This window comes from Neolamprologus multifasciatus, unplaced genomic scaffold (genome assembly GCF_963576455.1).
Source record: "Neolamprologus multifasciatus unplaced genomic scaffold, fNeoMul1.2 chr03_unloc_1, whole genome shotgun sequence".
Classification (NCBI taxonomy): domain Eukaryota; kingdom Metazoa; phylum Chordata; class Actinopteri; order Cichliformes; family Cichlidae; genus Neolamprologus; species Neolamprologus multifasciatus.
Window position 1 is genome coordinate 715,125 of NW_028181971.1, and position 22,992 is coordinate 738,116.

The following is a 22,992-nucleotide window of genomic DNA, read 5'->3' on the forward strand; positions in this document are numbered from 1 at the left end:
CAATTCAATTTTATTTATATAGTGCCAAATCACAACAAATGTCGCCTCAAGGCGCTTCATAGATACAGAGAAAAGCCCAACAATCATATGACCCCCTATGAGCAAGCACTTTGGCGACAGTGGGAAGGAAAAACTCCCTTTTAACAGGAAGAAACCTCCGGCAGAACCAGGCTCAGGGAGGGGCGGACATCTGCTGCGACCGGTTGGGGTGAGAGAAGGAAGACAGGATAAAAGACATGCTGTGTAAGAGAGACAGAGGTTAATAACAGATATGATGACACTTCTGCTGCTTTCATTCATTTGGAAGTCCTGTAGCTGAGTTTGGGAGAGACTAACAGCCTCGGCAGCAGAGGGGAGAAAGGCTGTAACACCACCACTTTACTCTGTTCTACCTGTCACATCATTTTATCAGGAAACAAATATGCCCATGTTTTTACTATGTTTGTCTTGAAGATGTAAGAAGATCACATGGTGCTTTTTATTATTGTGTTGGTTTGTTTCCTGTCTCTTGGATGGAGCCCAGCTGTGTGTGGCCCCTGGGCCTGTGGTCAGAGTGTGTGCTGGATAATCCGGCCCAGGATGAGGCCAAACTGACATGGGGTGAAATGTCTGTCACATAATTGAGCCTAATTTAAAAACATCCTCCATAAATATTGAATAATAATAACAATAAAGGGTCAGAAGACGACTTGTTGGAATGAAAATGAGCTTGTAGTTTGTCTGCTTTAATAATGTGACTGGAAAAAAGTTTTGGACTTCAAATATGTCCATTTCTTTCACACTTCACCTTTAAAAGTGAAGCCTTGTGGTTCCTGGAAGGAAAACAGGACTTTTTACTGTTTTTATGATAAATGTACGACTTTAATGTGAAACATTCAGAGTTTTTTCTCTTGTTGTGTTTGTTTGAAGCTGCTTCCTGTCGGCTTCAGCTGTTTGGAGTTTCCATTTTCTAAACTTCTACATTCTGAACCTTCTTCCGCTCTGAACAGATGATGAAACACTGAATGATTTCAAGATCACACTTTGTCTAATAAACTTACATCTTTCATTCTTTATACAGATTGATCGACTGTGGTTTGTCAGAGATCAGCTGTTATTATCTGGCAGCAGCACTGAAGTCCAACCCCTCGTATCCCAGAGTGTTGGACCTGAATATAGTCTGCAACAACCTGCAGGACTCAGGAGTGAAGCAGCTGTGTGTTCTTCTTGAGAATCCACGATGTCGATTTGAAACTCTGAGGTCAGTCACATGTTTTAGTTGTGCTGAGATGAATATGATGTAAAAGTTGTGCTGACACTGTGGATCAGAAAGCCCACAGACCTCTATACAGGAAGTCTGGTTCTACTCTTTGTAGAACTTCTGATCCCTGATCCTCTGAGTCTGACTCAGTAGATAATGCAGAGTTCTGAGCTGATGTGGGTGAACGGACTCAGGCAGCCTGACAGAGTTGATGTCCAGGTCTTCCCTGCTTTTCCTGATACACATAAACATGAGTATCCTTGCAGGTCAGATCTCATCAGTCACACCTGTTAGTGCAGCTCTCCTCTAGATCGTAGTGCTTGTTAAACTAGGATGGTTTTAGGAGCCTGGACCGCAGACTCCAAGGGAAGATATTATTTGGAAAGGCCAAAGCAACCTATTAGAGGTTCGCACTAATTTAGAATAATACTCAGATTTACACCTTTAGTGTCTCACAAAGGGTTAAAAACTGAATGTGCACAGAGAGGTTGGTGGTGAGATCGGCACTTTCAGCACTGTAGATGTGTTCCAGCTCAGTGTTCATGGAAATAATCCGGAGATCAGGATTCCTTGATGAATGTCACATCTTTTTAAAGTTATAATCCACAGGGAAAACTGTGAAACTGTCGATCTGATATCTACTCAACCAATCAGGTGTTTGATCTTCAGCCCCGCCTTATTATCACCCCCTCTATCTCTTTTACATCTGAATTATCTTCACTTCACATTTCAGTCAGTTCAGATTTCATTAGCACGTTCACTTTAGCAAAATCCATTTAAATCCAAACACCTTTCTCTTTAAACTCTGTTTGTCAGTCACTGTATATCCAGTACAATCCTCTTTTTCACTGAGTCACACACATTCAGAGATCAGAGTGTCCTGTGTGTGCTGTCATTCACTCACACTCACTCTCATATGGCTGAAGTCTTTTTGTACACAGGCTAACGTCAAGAAATCACATGATAGGGTGGGGCTAGGTTTCACAATGAGCTCTCCGCAACCTTGGCTGATTGTGACCTACACCCATTTTCACACCTTGGCTCGTGTGATTAGGTAGAGGATTCATGACTCGCTTGGCGGACTCTCCCGCAGGGCTTAAATCTGGGACTCTCCACCATTTGACCCTAGAAATAAAGAAGCTTCTTGGATGAGAGGTGAAACATCTTCAAGAAGCTTAAAGAAGTCCAGATGCCTGTTTTTCTAAGCTCTTTAGATGACTGCGAACCTTCACAGACACCTCATCAGTGTCACTCTCAGAGCTACCAGCCCTTTGCTACAATCACAAAGCTCTTCATTGAAATCAATGATATCAAAGCTGGAATTAAATGAGTCCAAGTCTTCTGCTGATTCAGCATCACATTCATCTTTGGTCCTTGTTCTGCATCCCCACCATGGACTTCATTCCTTTCCAAGCCAGCCTTGAGTGTCCTTTATTCAACTTATGCTCTGCTTTACTTTTAGACCTGATTTTAGCTGCTTTATCTCTCTTTCAACAAGTTTCTGTGCCTCGATCTTTTTCTTCTCTCCCTCAAAACAAAACAGCTTCTTCTGACTGAGAAGATGTTTGAGTGATTTACTAATCCAGGGCTGATTTTTGGGGAAAATAGTTCCTGTTTTCAAAGTAATCCCCTTTTTTTCCCAGAAAGAAATGTAAGTAGAAATAGATGATCTAAATGAGAACATAAGCCTTTAAAAAGGCTCTTTTGAGGCTGCTGCCAGTGGTCAAAGCCTCCAACAAAGCTCTGTAAGTACATATGTGATCATAGCTTTAGTTTTTAAATGTTTATTCTAGTTAACACAGATCAGGTGGAACAACTCAAATAAAATATGAAAAATATTAAGTGGTCATCGGTTCTCAGTTTGTTCAATACTGAATACATTGGAGCACAAATTGTGCACAATTCTGAAATATTTCTGGGTGTAACTTTTACCAAAGTGCAATTTAGACCTGGCCTGTGGTTGTTATCTAAGTTATAATCATTAATTCTATTAAAACAAAGACAAAATAAAGAAATTTGACACATTTTGTTAATATCAAAAGCACACTGAACAATACAGTGTTGTTTTATTGCTGTTCTGTCTTCACTTGTTCTCCTCTGTTTCTCTCCACATGTTGGTCTGCATAAGTGCTCAGTTTCCTGACAAAAACAAGATTAAATATTGCTAAATATAATAGTATCTCATTACACTTCAACAAAAGTGTTTTATTTTTGTAATTGTTTATCTGTTATTTTTCAGACTGAGTCACTGTGACCTGTCAGAGAGAAGCTGTGAAGCTCTGGCCTCAGGTCTCAGCTCTCAGACCTCTAATCTGAGACAGCTGGACCTGAGTAACATTAACCTGAAGGATTCAGGCGTGAAGCTTCTCTCTGAAGGACTGAAGAGTCCACACTGTACACTGGAAACTCTCAGGTGAGATCAAGCATTTTTCTTCTTCAACTGACAGAATTAGCAGATTAATAATAAGGCAGTCCTCTAATAAGAGAAGTGGAGTTGTTTTGAAGGGCAACATACTCTTATGTTAACAAGACAGGAAGTAGTTCCTGGGAACTGCTTCCTTTGTTATTGTCTAAGTAAAAACATTATGGTAAAACAGTGATGAGTTTGCAGATGTGAATCCACAGCACACAACACAACAATGCTGTTGCGTGCTGAAAGCAGACTTCTCACAGATTCTGAGACTGCAGGTTTCATCACTATCCAACCAAAATTCACTGAACCAGCAGCAAATGAACGTCCAAAACTACGCTTCATGTTTAAAAAAAACAGATGATCAGGGGGATTTGTGTTTACATCTTTTTTGTGTAATCTGTTCACCTGCTTTTTTAGCTGTTTGGTGGTTGTTGAGATGGTTTTGTGAACTTTTAGCTGAGATTCTGAAATTTCTGAAAATACCACACGTCTAATTACTTTGTATAGCATGAATGGCCATAACGAGGTTTTTAACAGTAAGAACAGTTGTAAAACTTAAGAAAATATAGTAAAAAGTCTAAAACCATCTACGTCTGGTCGCTTGTGGAAAGGAGCAGGTCAAACGAGTAAAGAATTACGTTATAATTATAAATGGCTTCAACAGCACATTCAGGTCTGTGAGACTCATTCAGACACTGAGCCGTGGCTCTGTGCTACATGCACATATTTCTGCATCTCTGCCATTCAGACACACTTTATATATAGTTTTTTTTATGTAGTATTCAATACTGAACTGTACATTTAGTCTTTTTAAAGGCAGCAATTTTTATTCAGTGTTTTCATTAAAGCCTTATTTTTATCCATTTACTGCTATTAGGAAGAACATACGTGAGGTTTAAGACCTGGACAAGTTTGAAACCTTTTGTCCTCCAAAATGGAAAATGGGTGGAAATAAAAAAGGGTCTCACATTAGCCAGCTCCTAATTTTATCAGTTCTACTCTCAGCGTCTCCTAAATATCTCCAATATAAATTTTGCACTCAGCTTTGTGGTCTCCAATATCACTGAAATTGTCACGGTCTGCCGGGGCAAGCCGTGTGGTAGTTATTTATGACCCAGAAGCGGCAGCTCAGGTGCACATGAATATTTATTTACAAAAGGAAAATACAACCGCAATGGCGCGGGTGAAGCTGTAACAGAAAGCCTAAACTGTGCAAACTAACAAAACAAACCAGAAACGTGGAAGCAGGGAAGTCCGGGGAAAAACACACAGAGAGACGGATGGAGAGACGCAGGGAGACCGAGGGGAAACAACACAGACGAACCAGCAACGACTATGACAGAAGACACGACTTAAAAACACTCAGAGAACACAGGGAGATTACACACAGGTGGGGGACACAGCTGGGAGTAATAAATGTGACGAGACTAGGGAGGCAAACTGAAAACACTTACATAAGACGCAGACCTTCACAATAAAACAGGAAACACACACGCAAAGACAGACTAGGAAACGTGGACTTAACACAGGAATAGATGGCAGAACAGAATACACTAAACAGGAGGAACAGAACCAAAATCACTAATAGAAAACACAAAATGCTGGGTCAAAAGGACCCAGGATCATGACAGAAATGCAGCCAGATGCTGCTCATTGTGCCTTTTCACTCTATCCTGACACGCTTGCATTTCAATACAGCTCCCATTTCTCTGTGTACCTGTTCTCTACCACTACCCTTGCTGTCTATGGGACATTTCCGTCTTCTTTCACATAATGGTATGATCCCAGTCTGTCTCTTAAAGTTTTTGGCAAAATGGTTTGCTCATCAGAATAAACCTCAGCCGTGCTCACATTGATTATCAGCATACTTGAAAATTCATCAATATTTGACATCTAAAGTGCAGCTATCATGTTAGGAATATGTTAGGAATAGACAGTAACACTGAGCACACTGACATCAAATCTTTATTTATCCAGTTCATCTGTAGACTGAGCTCAGTCCATCAATTTAGTGAAATAATGTTTAAAGGTCTCCTTGTTCTCTGAGCGTGCACAGATCCTGAAGCAGAAAGCCTGGGTTAACAAAGAAATGATCATCACTGTGATGATGCTCATCATCTCTGACTGGGATTTGAGGTTTTGTCAAAGCAGCAAAGAAAGCCTGGCTATGTTGGACTGGGTGTGGAAGCAGCTCCCAGTTTGAGTTCAGGAGACAGACAGCATGAGCGTAATATTTACTGAACGAAGTCGTCTTCTCTAATCTTTTCAGATTCAGATTCAGAACACTGTATTTATTTTCAAGGGGCAATTAGGATACTGACCTTGCCAACCATACATACAATACACAAACATCACATTGGCGAGACAGGTCGGGCTAGGTAGCTGGCCGGTCAGCCGCTAGAGCAGCGACCCGGAACCGAACAGCGGAAAATGCACAACATCAGGAAAGATGAGGAGAAAAAAGAACTCTACCAACAGGGAGATCAGTTTGAGAACAGAAAAAAAATGACCTTAGTGCAGAACACATGAAAACGCTTAATGCGCCATAGAAACACATGACAAGCAACAGGGATGGGTAAAAGTTGAGAGACAGCCAGTGTAGACAGCGCATCCGGGTCTACAGCATTAGCGCTGGTCCCCTCGACCCTTAGGATGGGAAGGAACAGTCTAAACACAGTCTTTTATCAGGGTAAGATTTGTTATGTTCAGCTCCAGCCTTGAGACCACAGCTGGCGCTGGTATGTTAGCCGCATGAAATGATGGTGGTTTTCTTTGGTGCGAACAACTGCATGTCAATTTCAAAGCTGATCTAACAGTCCGTCACTCGTCTCTCAATCTCCCGTTGCAGAGCCACTAGCTTCTCCGAGAAGTTATCAGTTTTGCGCTCAAAAAGCAAAGTCTGAGAACTCACGACCGCCATGAGCTTCTTCAAGATCTTATCGGTGCTGCGTTCAATGAGCCCATTTTGTGAAGTCACGACCCGTCCCATTGTTTCAGTCACAGCGGGCAGCCTTGTGGGGTTTTGAACAGCTGATTCCGCTTTCTTTAATATTCAATAAGCCAGGGCCAAGCCAGCTCAGATCAGCAAGAACCCTTTGCTGCTGTGAATGTCCGTGCTGCTATATTTCAGTATCAGGCTCTAAATGTACAAATGGATCTGAGAAGATTTCCAATCATGTTTCTACTAGATTTACAGTTTGTTTTCATGTCTTCTGACTCAGAAGGTGGAGCAGATGGAGCTTACAAGGAGTAAGTGCTGATATAGAAGAAGAGTTGTGTTTTAATGAAGCTATTTAGTTAACGAATAATTGTAAAATCATTTGGTTCGTGACCCCGTTGGCGGACTCTCCTACAGGGCTTAAATCTGGGACTCTCACCATTTGACCCTAGAAATAAACAAGCTTCTTGGAGAAGAGGTGAAAGGTGAAAAGTCTTCAAGAAACTTAAAGAAGTCCAGATGCCTTTTTTTTCTAACAGGTTGACAGCGAACCTTCACAGACACCTCATCAGTGTCACTCTCAGAGCTACCAGCCCTTTGCTACAATCACAAAGCTCTTCATTGAAATCAATGATATCAAAGCTGGAATCAAATGAGACCAAATCTTCTGCTGATTCAGCATCACATTCATCTTTGGTCCTTGCTCTGCATCCCCACCATGGACTTCATTCCTTTCCAAGCCAGCCTTGAGTGTCCTTTATTCAACCTATGCTCTGCTTTACTTTTAGACCTGATTTTCGCTGCTTTATCTCTCTTTCAACAAGTTTCTGTGCCTCGATCTTTTTCTTCTCTCCCTCATAACAAGACAGCTTCTTCTGTCTGAGAACATGTTTGAGTGATTTACTAATCCAGGGCTGATTTTTGGGGAAAATAGTTCCTGTTTTCAAAGTAATCCCCATTTTTCCCAGAAAGAAATGTAAGCAGAAATAAATGATCTAAGTGAGAACATGAGCCTTTAAAAAGGCTCTTCTGAGGCTATTGCCAGTGGTCAAAGCCTCCAACAAAGCTCTGTAAGTAAATATGTGATCATAGCTTTAGTTTTTAAATGTTTATTCTAGTTAACACAAATCAGGTGGGAACAACTCAAATAAAATCTCAAAACTTTTAAGTGATCATTGGTACTCAGTTTGTTCAATACTGAATACATTGCAGCACAAATTGTCCACGTTTCTGAAATATTTCTGGGTGTAACTGTTACCAAAGAGCAATTTAGACCTGGCCTGTGATTGCTATCTAAGTGATAATCATCAATTCTACTAAAACAAAGACAAAATAAAGAAATTTGACACATTTTGTTAATATCAAAAGCACACTGAACAATTCAGTGTTGTTTTACTGCTGTTCTGTCTTCACTTCTTCTCCTCTGATTCTCTCCACATGTTGGTCTGCATAAGTGCTCAGTTTCCTGACAAAAACAAGATTAAATATTGCTAAATATAATAGTATCTCATTACACTTCAACAGAAGTGTTTTATTTTTGTAATTGTTTATCTGTTATTTTTCAGACTGAGTCACTGTGACCTGTCAGAGAGAAGCTGTGAAGCTCTGGCCTCAGGTCTCAGCTCTCAGACCTCTAATCTGAGACAGCTGGACCTGAGTAACAATAACCTGAAGGATTCAGGCGTGAAGCTTCTGTCTGAAGGACTGAAGAGTCCACACTGTACACTGGAAACTCTCAGGTGAGATCAAGCATTTTTCTTCTTCAACTGACAGAATTAGCAGATTAATAATAAGGCAGTCCTCTAATAAGAGGAGAAGTGGAGGTGTTTTGAAGGGCAACATACTCTTATGTTAACAAGACAGGAAGTAGTTCCTGGGAACTGCTTCCTTTGTTATTGTCTAAGTAAAAACATGATGGTAAAACAGTGATGAGTTTGCAGACGTGAATCCACAGCACACAACACAACAATGCTGTTGCGTGCTGAAAGCAGACTTCTCACAGATTCTGAGACTGCAGGTTTCACTATCACTATCCAACCAAAATTCACTGAACCAGCAGTAAATGAACGTCCAAAACTACACTTCATGTTTAAAAAACAGATGATCAGGGGGATTTGTGTTTACGTCTTTTTGGTGTAATCTGTTCACCTGCTGTTTTAGCTGTTTGGTGGTTGTTGAGATGGTTTTGTGAACTTTTAGATGAGATTCTGACATTTCTGTAGATACCACACATGTCTAATTACTTTGTATAGCATGAATGGCCATAACGAGGTTTTTAACAGTAAGAAAAGTTGTAAAACTTAAGATAATATTGTTAAAAGTCCAAAACCTTCTACGTCTGGTCGCTTGTGGAAAGGAGCAGATCAAACGAGTTAAGAATTACGTTATAATTATAAATGGCTTCAACAGCACATTCAGGTCTGTGAGACTCATTCAGACACTGAACCGTGGATCTGTGCTATATGCACATATTTCTGCATCTCTGCCATTCAGACACACTTTATATATAGTTTTTTTTATGTAGTATTCAATACTGAACTGTACATTTAGTCTTTTTAAAGGCAGCAATTTTTATTCAGTGTTTTCATTAAAGCCTTATTTTTATCCATTTACTGTTATTAGGAAGAACACACGTGAGGTTTAAGACCTGGACAAGTTTGAAACCTTTTGTCCTCCAAAATGGAAAATGGGTGGAAATAAAAAAGGGTCTCACTTTAGCCAGCTCCTAATTTTATCAGTTCTACTCTCAGCGTCTCCTAAATATCTCCAATATAAATTTTGCACTCAGCTTTGTGGTCTCCAATATCACTGAAATGCAGCCAGATGCTGCTCATTTTGACTTTTAACTCTTTCCTGACACGCTTGCATTTCAATACAGCTCCCATTTCTCTGTGTACCTGGTCTCTACCACTACCCTTGCTGTCTATGGGACATTTCCGTCTTCTTTCACATAATGGTATGATCCCAGTCTGTCTCTTAAAGTTTTTGGCCACATGGTTTGCTCATCAGAATAAAACTTCAGCCGTGCTCACATTGATCATCAGCATACTTGAAAATTCATCAATATTTGACATATGAAATTATCTCAAGGGCTGGATTTGGCCCACGGGCCATATGTTTGACACCCCTGGTTTACACGGTTTGGTATTCAATGTACAAGTGAGTTAGCTCTCAGCTAACTAGCAGACAAGCTAACTGCTGGGACTGCGTCTTTCTAACAAGAGCGTCAGACACTCAGACTGGTTTTCTTTGTGGATGATGATGTGTTCTCACACTGATCCTTCATGCTGATGCTGCCATCCACCCACTGCTCCTGGATTCCTCATCATCATCTCCATCAGCCCTCACAATACTCCACCTTCATCAGCTTCATGTTCAGGAGCCTGGATGGACAGTAATTCTTTCCATGGGTTATGGTGGGACATTGAGAGCTGAAGTCAAACAGCAGTGAGAAATGAAAGACTGATTCATTTCTATTTAGTCTTGTGATGTGCAGCTTTGTTCAGAGCATTAAGGCCCAGCAAAGATTACTGAGGTCATAGAGTCCCTGATGAAACCTGTGTGCTTATAGAAACTGAAACCAGATGAACCAGAATAGAAGGACATTAAAATGAAGCGTCAGCTACACAAAGGCAAAGCTATTCAGTTGTTGGTGTGAGTTATTTAAATGGAGGATGGAGTCAGACTTTAAGCTGCTGGAGCTTTCACAGATACAGATGTTGCAGCTGTGGCCAATTACATGTGCTGCATGTTTGGAGCAGCACTCTAATGGACAGGCCTCTGTACTGATGGTGGGCTCTGCTCTGTATCCACCACACTGTTCTCAGCTGAGTCTTCCTCCTGTTCACAATCACACTCTGATGAAGCACCAACAGGGCCAACCTTTTCTCTGGTGGCTCAGATGTTGTTGCTTCCACAGGTTTCCCTCCAACAACCCTCTGTTCCTTCAGTAAGTTCAGTAAGATCTGGGTAAACACTTGAGCTCCTTGAATCTGGCTCCAGTGCAGCAGCAGTTTTCACATATACAATGTTGGCATTTTGCTTGCGTGTCTCCAGGTCTGTTCTGAATGTAGACTTGAATTTGAACACGTAGGCGGGGTCATCATCTGAGCTCTCCATCACCTGAGAGAGATGACAAAACACAGAATCATAGAGCATGAAACCAACGTTTCTCCTCCCAGAGGTTCAGTCACAGACCTGCAACAGAAACAAGAATCAAAGATTCAAATGACGCAGAGCATTCATTTACTTATATCCTCAAACATGTCCTCTAAATATTCATGCTGTATTTACACACACATACAGAGGCTGTTTGTCTCTCACACACAGACAGGACACTGAGAAATACATCATGTTAAATATACCTGCAGGCTTCCAGCTGTGCACTTTGTCCTTGTTAGCTGTGATTGCCATGGCGACCTTGGTGTTGTGCGCGATGCAGGGACGTGTTCAAAGGCAGACGTCTGGCAGCAGCATCATATTTGATGCACTATCTGTACTGAGTGTGCTGACTTTATTTCAAATGTCCCACTGTATTCTTCTTGTGATGGTGCGTCTTGAGGCTCATACATGCCGTAATTTATTGATCATAAGAACGTTCCTCAGACCAAATTCTTCAACAACACTAATCAGCCTGCAGTTTGTAGCTACTCACTTCACTGTGGCGTTTGTTAGCTTGTCTTTCTTTGGTTTATCTAGACTCCTCCCACCAGCTGAATCTACGTAGTCTGCCCAAGCCTCCCACCTCTGTTTGTTTGGGTGGTTTGTTTGCTGCCATCAACAGCGTGTAATGAATTTAATTGATACTTCAGACATGAAGTACTCCGGTGATAAAAAACTCAACTTTGCTTCCAGATAACTTTAGTTGTATCAACACTGCCTCCTGGAACAGTTTAAAATGAACATGTCAAAGATCTGTACCTGTCTCCATGTTTCTGTCCCCGCCCCTTTCTTTCTGTCCTGCCACTAGTATTAGGCCCACCCTCAATGCTCCCATTAGCTGAGACGCATAATGACGCCCATTTCAAGCCAGCACTGATCAACATCCCTCCTGTTACCCATGGCTTTTATATTCAGAGCCAGTGAGCACTTTCACAATAATCATGATTTTAAAAACTGTGATTAAAATAATTGCTGACGTTAATCAATTAATGAGTTAACGAGATAATAACAGGTTAACTTGCCCTAATAATTAGACTTTGGTGAAAAACTGATGTGATCTCCATGTTTCCTTTTTTGGACTGTTGGCGAGCGTCAGAACTGAATGTACTGAGTAACATGTAGAGTTTAAATATGTGTCAGTTCCAGTTTTAGAGCTCTAAAGTGCAGCTATCATGTTAGGAATATGTTAGGAATAGACAGTAACACTGAGCACACTGACATCAAATCTTTATTTATCCAGTTCATCTGTAGGCTGAGCTCAGTCCATCCATTTAGTGAAATGATGTTTAAAGGTCTCCTTGTTCTGTGAGCGTGAACAGATCCTGAAGCAGAAAGCCTGGGTTAACAGAGAAATGATCATCACTGTGATGATGCTCATCATCTCTGACTGGGATTTGAGGTTTTGTCAAAGCAGCAAAGATAGCCTGGCTATGTCTACTTTGAAGATCAGCTTCAAACTTTCCTTTTTGATAAAGCTTATAGTTCGAGCTTTATCAGGTGACCCTGAACCATCCCTTAGTTATGCTGCTATAGGCTCAGGCTGTTGGTGGACTTCCAATGATGCTCTGCTTTCTTCTCCCCCCTTTTCACTCCTGATGCTTTTATATGTCACTACTGTCTATATGTCCTTAACTTTTGTCTTCTCTCTCCTTAGTTTGTGTTTTTTTCTTGCCTCTCTGAGCTCATCTCTTTTCTTTCCCCTCACCCTGCAACCAGTCACGGTAGATGCTCCTCCTGGAGCCTGTTTTCACTGGGAGGATCTTTGTGTCAAATGGAGTTCTTCCTTCCCACCATCACCAAGTGCTGCTCACAGTGGATTGTCTGATGTTTCAGGCTTTCTCTCTAATATTGGAGGCTGTTACCTTACACGGTTAAACAGCTTCAGTTGTTGTCTGTTGGGTATTGTCACTTATAAATAAAGTTACATTGAATGGATGTAAATGGATAGATGTTATTGTGACAAAGAGAAAACGGTTGTTGACAGATAGATTGTTGTTTTGTTTGTCTGCAGTCTGTCAGGCTGTCTGATCATAGAGGAAGGCTGTACTTCTCTGGCCTCAGCTCTGAGCTCCAACCCCTCCCATCTGAGAGAGCTGGACCTGAGTTACAATCATCCAGGTGACTCAGGAATGAAGCTGCTGTCGGCTGGACTGAAGGAACCAGGCTGGAGGCTGGACACTCTCAGGTATGAAGAATGTCTGATAGAGGAGGAAGAGCTGGTAACACTTCCTGTGTCTTTCACTCAATTCCTGTTTGTTTCCTGCGGATGACACATGAACAATCACACATGCAGGAATATTTTCAGGGACAGACACACTAGTCTAGCTGGATAGTACATGGATATTTACAGTGGGGCAAAAAAGTATTTAGTCAGCCACCGATTGTGCAAGTTCCCCCACTTAAAATGATGACAGAGGTCAGTAATTTGCACCAGAGGTACACTTCAACTGTGAGAGACAGAATGTGAAAAAAAAATCCATGAATTCACATGGTAGGATTTTTAAAGAATTTATTCGTAAATCAGGGTGGAAAATAAGTATTTGGTCAATAACAAAAATACAACTCAATACTTTGTAACATAACCTTTGTTGCCAATAACAGAGGTCAAACGTTTACTATAGGTCTTTACCAGGTTTGCACACACAGTAGCTGGTATTTTGGCCCATTCCTCCATGCAGATCTTCTCAAGAGCAGTGATGTTTTGGGGCTGTCGCCGAGCAACACGGACTTTCAACTCCCGCCACAGATTTTCTATGGGGTTGAGGTCTGGAGACTGGCTAGGCCACTCCAGGACTTTCAAATGCTTCTTACGGAGCCACTCCTTTGTTGCCCGGGCGGTGTGTTTTGGATCATTGTCATGTTGGAAGACCCAGCCTCGTTTCATCTTCAAAGTTCTCACTGATGGAAGGAGGTTTTGGCTCAAAATCTCACGATACTTGGCCCCATTCATTCTGTCCTTAACATGGATCAGTCGTCCTGTCCCCTTGGAAGAAAAACAGCCCCATAGCATGATGTTTCCACCCCCATGCTTCACAGTAGGTATGGTGTTCTTGGGATGCAACTCAGTATTCTTCTTCCTCCAAACATGACGAGTTGAGTTTATACCAAAAAGTTCTACTTTGGTTTCATCTGACCACATGACATTCTCCCAATCCTCTGCTGTATCATCCATGTGCTCTCTGGCAAACTTCAGACGGGCCTGGACATGCACTGGCTTCAGCAGCGGAACACGTCTGGCACTGCGGGATTTGATTCCCTGCCGTTGTAGTGTGTTACTGATGGTGACCTTTGTTACTTTGGTCCCAGCTCTCTGCAGGTCATTCACCAGGTCCCCCCGTGTGGTTCTGGGATCTTTGCTCACCGTTCTCATGATCATTTTGACCCCACGGGATGAGATCTTGCGTGGAGCCCCAGATTGAGGGAGATTATCAGTGGTCTTGTATGTCTTCCATTTTCTGATGATTGCTCCCACAGTTGATTTTTTCACACCAAGCTGCTTGCCTATTGTAGATTCACTCTTCCCAGTCTGGTGCAGGTCTACAATTCTTTTCCTGGTGTCCTTCGAAAGCTCTTTGGTCTTGGCCATGGCGGAGTTTGGAGTCTGACTGGTTGAGGCTGTGGACAGGTGTCTTTTATACAGATGATGAGGTCAAACAGGTGCCATTCATACAGGTAACGAGTGGGGGACAGAAAAGCTTCTTACAGAAGACGTTACAGGTCTGTGAGAGCCAGGGATTTTCCTTGTTTGAGGTGACCAAATACTTATTTTCCACCCTGATTTATGAATAAATTCTTTAAAAATCCTACCATGTGAATTCATGGATTTTTTTTTCACATTCTGTCTCTCACAGTTGAAGTGTACCTCTGGTGCAAATTACTGACCTCTGTCATCATTTTAAGTGGGGGAACTTGCACAATCGGTGGCTGACTAAATACTTTTTTGCCCCACTGTATGTAGGGGTCTCCAAGGAGTCTGTTTGCAGGAACATCTAGGTCACAGGTGTACCTTAGATGGATGCCAGTGTACCTAATAAAGTGTCAGCTAGCATTTGGAGATGGAAGCTTAAATAATGACAAACTCTACATTCACAGCTGAATTCACAATAAATTTGTTCTCAAGTGCATATTTTTCTGTTATTGTTCTCAAACAACAGAATGAGAATGAAATATTTGCCGTGTCCAAATTCATGGGCTGCATCCTCCTGAGGACCCGGCCTTCGTGGTCTACGTGGGCAGGGTCCTCAGAAGGTCGGGTAGGCCGGAAGTAAACGGCTGGGAAAATTGGACGGTATAGCCTTCACATTTGCGTCACCGCTGTCTCGGTGGAGTTTAATAAACTCAGCCGTCTGCTCCTTGCTATCTAAAATATAACAGGACACTGGGGTAAATTCTCGACCGTCTCACACTTCTGTTTAATCAGTTTTCTGTTTGACGTTTATTCAGCTGTGTGAAAATCCCAGAGGAACCCTCCTGGAGGATTAATAAAGTTTTATTTTATCTAATCTAATAACTTTAATCTCAGCCAAACCGATTTACTGAGGAACAAACAAAAAACTGAAAAAAGCCCAACAATAACATTTTTAGGTTGTCTAAGTGACTTATATATTACGTTTAACCTAAGTAGCGAAACTCCGCGGTGATCTGAAAATGATGTGCCGGGAGTTGAGCCGGGAGTTATGCCGTTCTCGGCGGCTTCAGTGACCCTCGAGCTCCCGGCTTGCCTTCGAGCTGGTGGGTAGCAGATGCTCCGAAAACGTCGAAGCACTTTTGCAAATATGCGATGTCTTGATAAACCGAGCAGATATTTGAGGTTTACACAGCTACTTTCTCGCCTGAAAATATGTTAAAAGTTTATTTTGTGACCCAGAAAGATTAGTAAGAGTAATTTTAAAACTTAGTAGCGGCCGCCATTATTGGAAACTGGAGTTTGGCTGGGCCGCGCTTTCAATTCTGGGATATGGTAGGCCACGAAGGACACACCCGACCCATCCTTCAAATTCGGGAAAAAGGAGGACACATTTGTCGGCTGCATTCGGAGGAGTCTACAAATTTGGACAGCCTTCGGCGCGTCGCTGTGACGTAATTGGTCTACAAATGCGGCCTCAGGAGGAAGCAGCCCATGAATTTGGACACGACCATTGATTCTAACAGGGCCCATAAACAGCATTAACTTAGCAGCAGAGTTTCCATCATGGTCACACAAATCCTTAGCAGAGCAAAGTGGCCTACTTAGCAATAGCTGCTCAAGTTGTATAAAGCAAGGGAAAACACTATTAGCATTAGCTACTAATGGCAGCTTACTTAGCATAAACTCTTCACATCTTTATAATGCAAGGGAAAGGAGACACTCATGGAAGCCTATTTAGCATTAACGTCTCACATCATTATAACACAAGAGAAAAGGGTATTAGCGTTATCTACTAATGCTTATTCACCTCAAATTAGCTTTAGCTGCTAATGGTAGCCTACTTAGCATTAACTCCTCACTAATATAATGCTAATTTACATCAAATTAGCATTAGCTGCTCATATTGTTATAAGAAAAGACAAAACGGTATTAGCATTAGCTACTAATAATTATTCACCCCTAATTAGAATAAGCCGCTAAAAGCAGCCTACTTAGCATTAACTCCTCACATCGTTGTTACCCAATGGAAAAGAGTATTAGTATTAGCTACTATCATTTTTAATAAGTAAGAGAAAACAGTGTTAGTATTATTGAATAATGCTTATTCACACTAAATTAGCATTAGCTATTTATAACAGCGTACTTAGAATTAGCCGCTCACATAGTTAAAAAGTAAGGGAAAACAGTATTAGCATTAGCACATAATGCTAATTCACGTCAAAGTAACATTAGTTAATAATGGCAACCTACTTAGCATTAACTGCTCACTAATATAATGCTAATTCACATCAAAGTAGCATTAGCTGCTCACATTGTTAAAAGGGAAAGGAAAACAATATTAGCATTAGCTGCTAATAATTATTCACCTAATTAGAGTTAGCACCTAATGGCAGCCTACTTAGCATTAACTCCTGACATCGTTATAATGCAGGGGAAAAGGGTTACCATTATCGGATAATGCTAATTCACATCAAATTAGCAATAGTTAATGATGGTAGACTTCGTATCATTAGCTGCTGTCATTCTTACAAAGCAAAGGAAAACAATATGAGCATTAGCTGCTAATGCTTTTTCATCTAAAATTAGAATTAGCCACTAATGGCGTCCTATTTAGCATTAACTCTTCACATCGCAGGGGAAAAGTTAAAATTGAATTAAAAAAAGTGTTCACATTACCTAACTACTTGTTAAAAAGTAAGAAAAAATATTGTTGGCATTAACGGATAATGCTAATTCACCTCAAATTAGTATTAGGTAATAACGGTAACCTTATTTAGCATTAGCTGGTCACATTGTTATAAAGCAAGAAAATATGGTATTAGCATTAGATGCCAATTCCTATTCACCTAAAATTAGCATTAGCCACTAATGGCAGTCTATTTAGCATTAACTCCTCACTAATGTAATGCTATTTCACGTCAAATTAGCATTAGCTGCTAGCATCAGCCTACCTAGCACTAGCTGTTTACATTGTTAAAAGGGAAGAGAAAACGATATTAGTATTAGCTGGTGATAATTATTCACCCTGTCCTGATTCGTATTTGAGGTAAGAGACAAACGACTGGAGGTCCATTGTGCGTCAAAACAATGATTTTATTTACACACGTGTGTGGGAAAGATGAGCTCTGCAAAACATCAGCCTTGATCTCCCCAGAACAATAAACGAGCAGTCATATATATAACATAGTTGATGACGAGCATCATGCGTCAAAGCAGATAACTAACATGCATCAGTTCCAGTAATTCCAAGCTTGGACACATTCAAAAAAGAACAGTTCCTTCCTCTGTTCCTCTGCCACCGCCAGATGCTTCCTGTTATTTCACTTACTGCACTTCAGAACAGAACATGAGCATGCCGTTTACAAGCAAAACAATTCTTTATACTGTGTATGTGTACAGGCAGCCTATGTGTCTTGACCTCAGTGCATGACCTACTCTGAGTCATCTGTTACCAGGCAAACTCCAATGCAGCAGGCTGCTGAGTGCGCACAGGCCTTATTCTGTTTCTATATAATATGTGGTGTATTGTAAGCATGTATGCAATTCTGTCATAGCTTGGGTCACCTTAACTTTCTCAATTGATCGGCCAGACGTCGCGCTGCCTGAAGCTTCAGACCATTAATTAACTTGACCGAGCTTCAACTCTTTAATTAGCACAAAAATGCAATGTGTGTAACATGATTACAGTTGCACCTGCAATGAAAGATTATTATGTAATTAAGCTAACAGCTGAAATACAGACTTTAATGTAACATCAACGGCTTCAATAAATGCTCTGATGAAATAATAATGATAAATGATAAGTAATGCAATAGTAATGATAATGGTTATGAATAGTAACAGTAAAATAATTTCCTAATCTCCACACTCCTCCTCTTTGGCCTTTGAAAAAGGCCAACACCCCTCTTATTTGTCTTACTCCTCAGGCCACTCAGCCACCTCTTCTTTGAGTGAAGTGATGCTCTACGATCCTCCTCTTCTTAGTTCGACCTCCCAGGTAGACTACTGGTTAGTCGTTGCACGGGTGAGAGGGTTTATTCTGCCTCTACTTCTTTTTTGCACCCGTGTTATTTGGGGATGTTCCAACGCTGCTGAAGATTTAAGGCAGAGCACGTCGTACACCTTAGTTGTCTTCCTCAATGTCAACGATGAATCTCTAATTTTATTTAAAACTTTGCTGTGGGAAGTCTCCTCTCAATATCCTGGAAGCTCAGTAGCACAGCTCTCTGTGCTATGTCTGCTGTTCCTTAACATGATCGCTGATCCTCCTCAAGCCTCTATCCATTCCTCCGCTTCCATCCTGTAGGCGCTCTTCCTCACTCACTTTTCGTCATGGCACCTCACGACACCTACAAATTAAAAATGACCCTCCTCTTGCACATGGCTTCTGCCGTTTGTCAACTCCCCACGGAGACATGTACAAGAATGTTGCACATTCTCTCTAAAACAATCTCTCGCCAACCTGTAACCTTGTGTAAAAACATTAGTCAGCAGTTACATGTTAAGCCTGTTTAACTCCCAGCTCCACCTGGAGCCTGTATCCTGGAAGACAAATCTGTTAAATCAAACTTCTTATTTACCACCAACTATAGATCATGAGAGTGATACAGTATTCGGCATAAAGGACAAGTATCATGTGCAGGTTTTCTCCAATCATTAAATCACTATTATTACCATAATTTGTCCCAAATCATGAATCACCCCAATTTATTCCACAATTTAATCAGTGACTTTCCTTAAGCCATGTCACCCCACTTGTGTTATCACTATGAGCTCAATAGTGGCCAGCTAGTGAGCCCCATATAAAACTATTCCATAAAAACTGCATCTCTTATTTGTTTTCTCATGTCACTTGTCTGCTTCCTACCGAATCCTCCACATGCACTCTTAACAAAAGCAAAACAAACAGTGGCAACACACATTGACCACCCCGGTGGTCAGGCGTCGGCCATCCACATTCTAGAGGTGCTATAAAAAGACCATAAAGTTAAGCCTCCTGTAAGAAGAGTAACACTGTTTTCAACACAGGATGTGTCTCGAAAACATGGTCGAGTGAACGCTGGCGCGTTTGGCTGCCGCTGCTCACCGGTTATTTTTATTATCTACGATTACTATTTTTACTATATTTTTTAAGTTGCTGACGACAATTTAAATCAAGTATCTAAGGCGCGACCCTGTTTTGACTTGTTTTCGCAATATTTGCGGGCTTCTATTGCTTGCGCTGCAGCTGTCAGCTGGTTGTTCGGTCCTGTTCAGTGCTCGGCCCTGATTAAGATGCGGATCCCCAGGGTGTTGGTGTGGCTCGTGCTCACCTGGGTTTTTTTATCCATCATTTATCACCCGGCGACAGCTCTTCTCCAGTATTCTGCTACGGATCTTTTGCGGCTCCGTTTTTGCCTGGCTGTCTCTCCACCTGTGGCTCTATACTTCTACCTGGACATCGCCTTCCAGCCCCGCCGCAGGTATATCCACCGAGGGCTTCGGCGGACGTTCAACATCAATGACACTAACTCAATATTTTCCATCTGGTCAAAAACTCGTCGTCCTCCCTGCAAGACTGACCGGACTGTCGACCACAGTGTGCTGGCCCACCTGGCTAGATCAACTAAGCCTACTGTCCGGCATGGTAACTCCAGCATCAAGTTTGGTTTATTAAACATCCGCTCTCTCACTGGTAAGGGACATCTCGTACATGATCTCCTCTGTGATCGTAAGTTGGACTTTCTTTGTTTGACTGAAACATGGCAACAGCCTAATGACTTTGTTTCTCTCAACGACCCTACTCCATCTGACTTTGTTTACACCTGTCAACCTCGCATCTCGGGGAGGGGCGGAGGTCTCGCGATAATTCACCGGAGGCACTGGAAAGTGCTCCCTGTCTCTGCCCCTCCCTCCCATTCATTTGAATACACTGCACTACAGCTCCCTGGATCTACCCCCACCATCATATGTACTGTTTATCGGCCACCTAAGCCAAACAAGGAGTTTTTAAATGAATTTTCTGCTCTTCTCACTCATTTTTCTGTACTTTCTCCAAATCTGATCATTGCTGGTGACTTCAATATTCATATGGACAATAATAAAATCCCTCTTTCCAGAGAATTTACCTCCTGCCTGGAAAGTTTTTGGCTTCTACAATACATAAAATTTCCTACCCATTCCAAAGGTCATATCCTGGATTTGGTCTGTTGCTCTGGCATTACCCCCACCCATTGTAAAGCCACATTGTTTCCCCAGTCTGATCATATGTTTATTTCTTTTGATGCAAACATAACCGCTTCCAAAACCTGTATCTCTCGTAATATCACTTTTAGGAAAATTAGTAATATCAACCCAGCTGTTTTTTCATCTGCCGTCCATGACCTTCCATCTATCAACAGCTCCTCAACCCCTCATGAACTCGTTTGTCATTATAATGTCAACCTTCATAGCCTTCTTAACATATTTGCTCCCCTTAAACATCGAACTGTCTCATTTTCCCGTTCAGCTCCATGGTTTACCTCCGACCTGCGTCACCTTAAAGCTAAAGGACGCCAACTCGAACGTCTATTCAAGAAAACCGGACTTACTGTACATAAAGAAATGCACAACAATCATGTTTTGTTCTATAAGGACTGCATTGCCTCAGCCAAGTCTGCTTATTACTCTGGTTTAATTAGTTCTAATGAAGGTAACTCCAGGTCCCTCTATTCATTATTCAGTAAAATTACAAAACCTCCAGACACATTCCCCTCTCATATGTATTCTGTTGATTTTTGCAACTCTCTTATCTCTTTTTTCACTTCTAAAATCTCAGACATTCACCGTCAACTTAACTCTTTAGGAGCTTCTGACTCTGAAGTAGACTTCCTGGTTCCCCCACTGTCTTCCTGTCAGTTATTTTCAAGCTTTACTCTTCCCTCCATAACTGATGTATCTAATCTCATTAAAAAATCTAAGTCATCCACCTGTCAACTTGACCCTCTCCCCACTGTGTTAGTTAAAGCCTGTCTTCCCTCGTTAGCACCTCTCATAACCAATATTATTCATTCCTCCCTGAACACTGGAATTGTCCCTGAAGCACTAAAAAAGGCTTCTGTTATCCCAACTCTCAAAAAGCCTGGTGCAGACCCCAATAACTTTGATCATCTTCGCCCTATATCAAATCTCCCCTTTATTTCAAAAATTCTTGAAAAAGTTGTCGCCGCCCAGCTTCATTCACATCTCAATGACCATAATCTCTATGAACAATTTCAATCTGGTTTCCGCCCCAATCATAGCACAGAAACTGCTCTGCTAAGAATTACCAATGACCTTTTGATGGCAGCTGATTCTGGTCTCCTATCCATCCTCATCCTTCTTGATCTTAGTGCGGCGTTTGATACCATTTCTCACAATATTCTCCTGAACCGGTTAGCTTCCATTGGTATTAGTCACACCCCTCTTGCCTGGTTTACCTCCTATCTCTCAGACCGCACTCAGTTTATCCAACTTAAATCCCATTCTTCAACTCTCTATCCTGTTTCTGCTGGTGTGCCCCAGGGTTCAGTATTGGGGCCTCTTTTATTCATTATTTATATGCTTCCTCTTGGTTATATATTCCGAAAATATCATATAAATTTTCACTGTTATGCCGATGACACCCAGCTCTACCTTTCTTCTAAACCCAATTCATCCCTCCCACCTACCTCCCTCTCAGACTGTCTTATTGAGATTAGATCCTGGTTCTCCTCCAATTTCCTCAAACTTAACAGTAATAAAACTGAAGTTTTACTTGTTGGCACACCATCTATTCTAACCAAATCCCACAGTTTTTCCATTAACATTGAAAATTCTCCCACCCTTCCCTCCCCTCAGGTTAAGAGTTTGGGTGTCATACTTGATAATACTCTCTCATTCCAGTCTCACATTAATTACGTAACCCGGTCTGCTTACTTCCACTTACGTAGTATTAACCGACTACGCCCCTTCCTTACTCCCCATGCTGCTGCCATCCTTGTCCATAGTCTTATCACATCCCGTATTGATTACTGTAATTCCCTCCTATTTGGTCTCCCTAAAAAGTCCCTTCATAAACTTCAACTTCTTCAAAATTCTGCAGCTCGGATCATAACCCGTACTCCGTTAAGTGCTCATATCACCCCAGTTCTCCAGCAGCTTCACTGGTTGCCCATAGAAGCCAGGATAAACTTTAAAATCTTACTTCTCACGTTCAAATGTATCCATAAATCTGCTCCTGCATATTTGTGTGACCTGCTCCATATCGCCACTGTTTCCCGCCCTCTCAGATCATCATCTGCTACTCATCTTACCGTTCCGCCCTCACGCCTTATCACTATGGGGAGCAGAGCTTTCAGTTGCTCTGCTCCCCGGCTCTGGAACTCTCTTCCTCCTGCACTAAGAAATATTGACACCCTTTCCGTATTTAAGACACAGCTCAAAACACACCTGTTTAGACTGGTTTATTCACTTTAATGCTGATTTGTATCTGTTGTCACGCTCTGTTTTGTAATTTTAACTTATTTTATGTATTTTATGACTATTCTTCCTTTTATTAATTGTGTTTTTTGTAAGGTGACCTTGGGTTTCTGAAAGGCGCCCTCAAATAAAATGTATTATTATTATTATTATTA

General features: G+C 41.5%; 1 protein-coding gene across 12 annotated transcripts in view; it reads left to right on the top strand.

Moving 5' to 3' along the window:
- LOC146490513 (protein NLRC3-like) overlaps positions 1-22,992 on the top strand; it is a 241,437-nt gene that overhangs the window by 173,617 nt on the left and 44,828 nt on the right. For 8 of the 12 annotated variants that reach the window (XM_085153041.1, XM_085153044.1, XM_085153040.1 and 5 more), the window contains 4 exons: positions 1,061-1,240; positions 3,480-3,653; positions 8,157-8,330; positions 12,764-12,937. The exons of 1 other annotated variant lie outside the window; for it this stretch is intronic. In XM_085153041.1, the coding sequence (XP_085009167.1) occupies positions 1,061-1,240; positions 3,480-3,653; positions 8,157-8,330; positions 12,764-12,937 (702 nt within the window). The remainder of the gene's footprint in view (positions 1-1,060; positions 1,241-3,479; positions 3,654-8,156; positions 8,331-12,763; positions 12,938-22,992) is intronic. 3 more of the 12 variants (XM_085153048.1, XM_085153050.1, XM_085153051.1) reach the window with 2 other exon arrangements.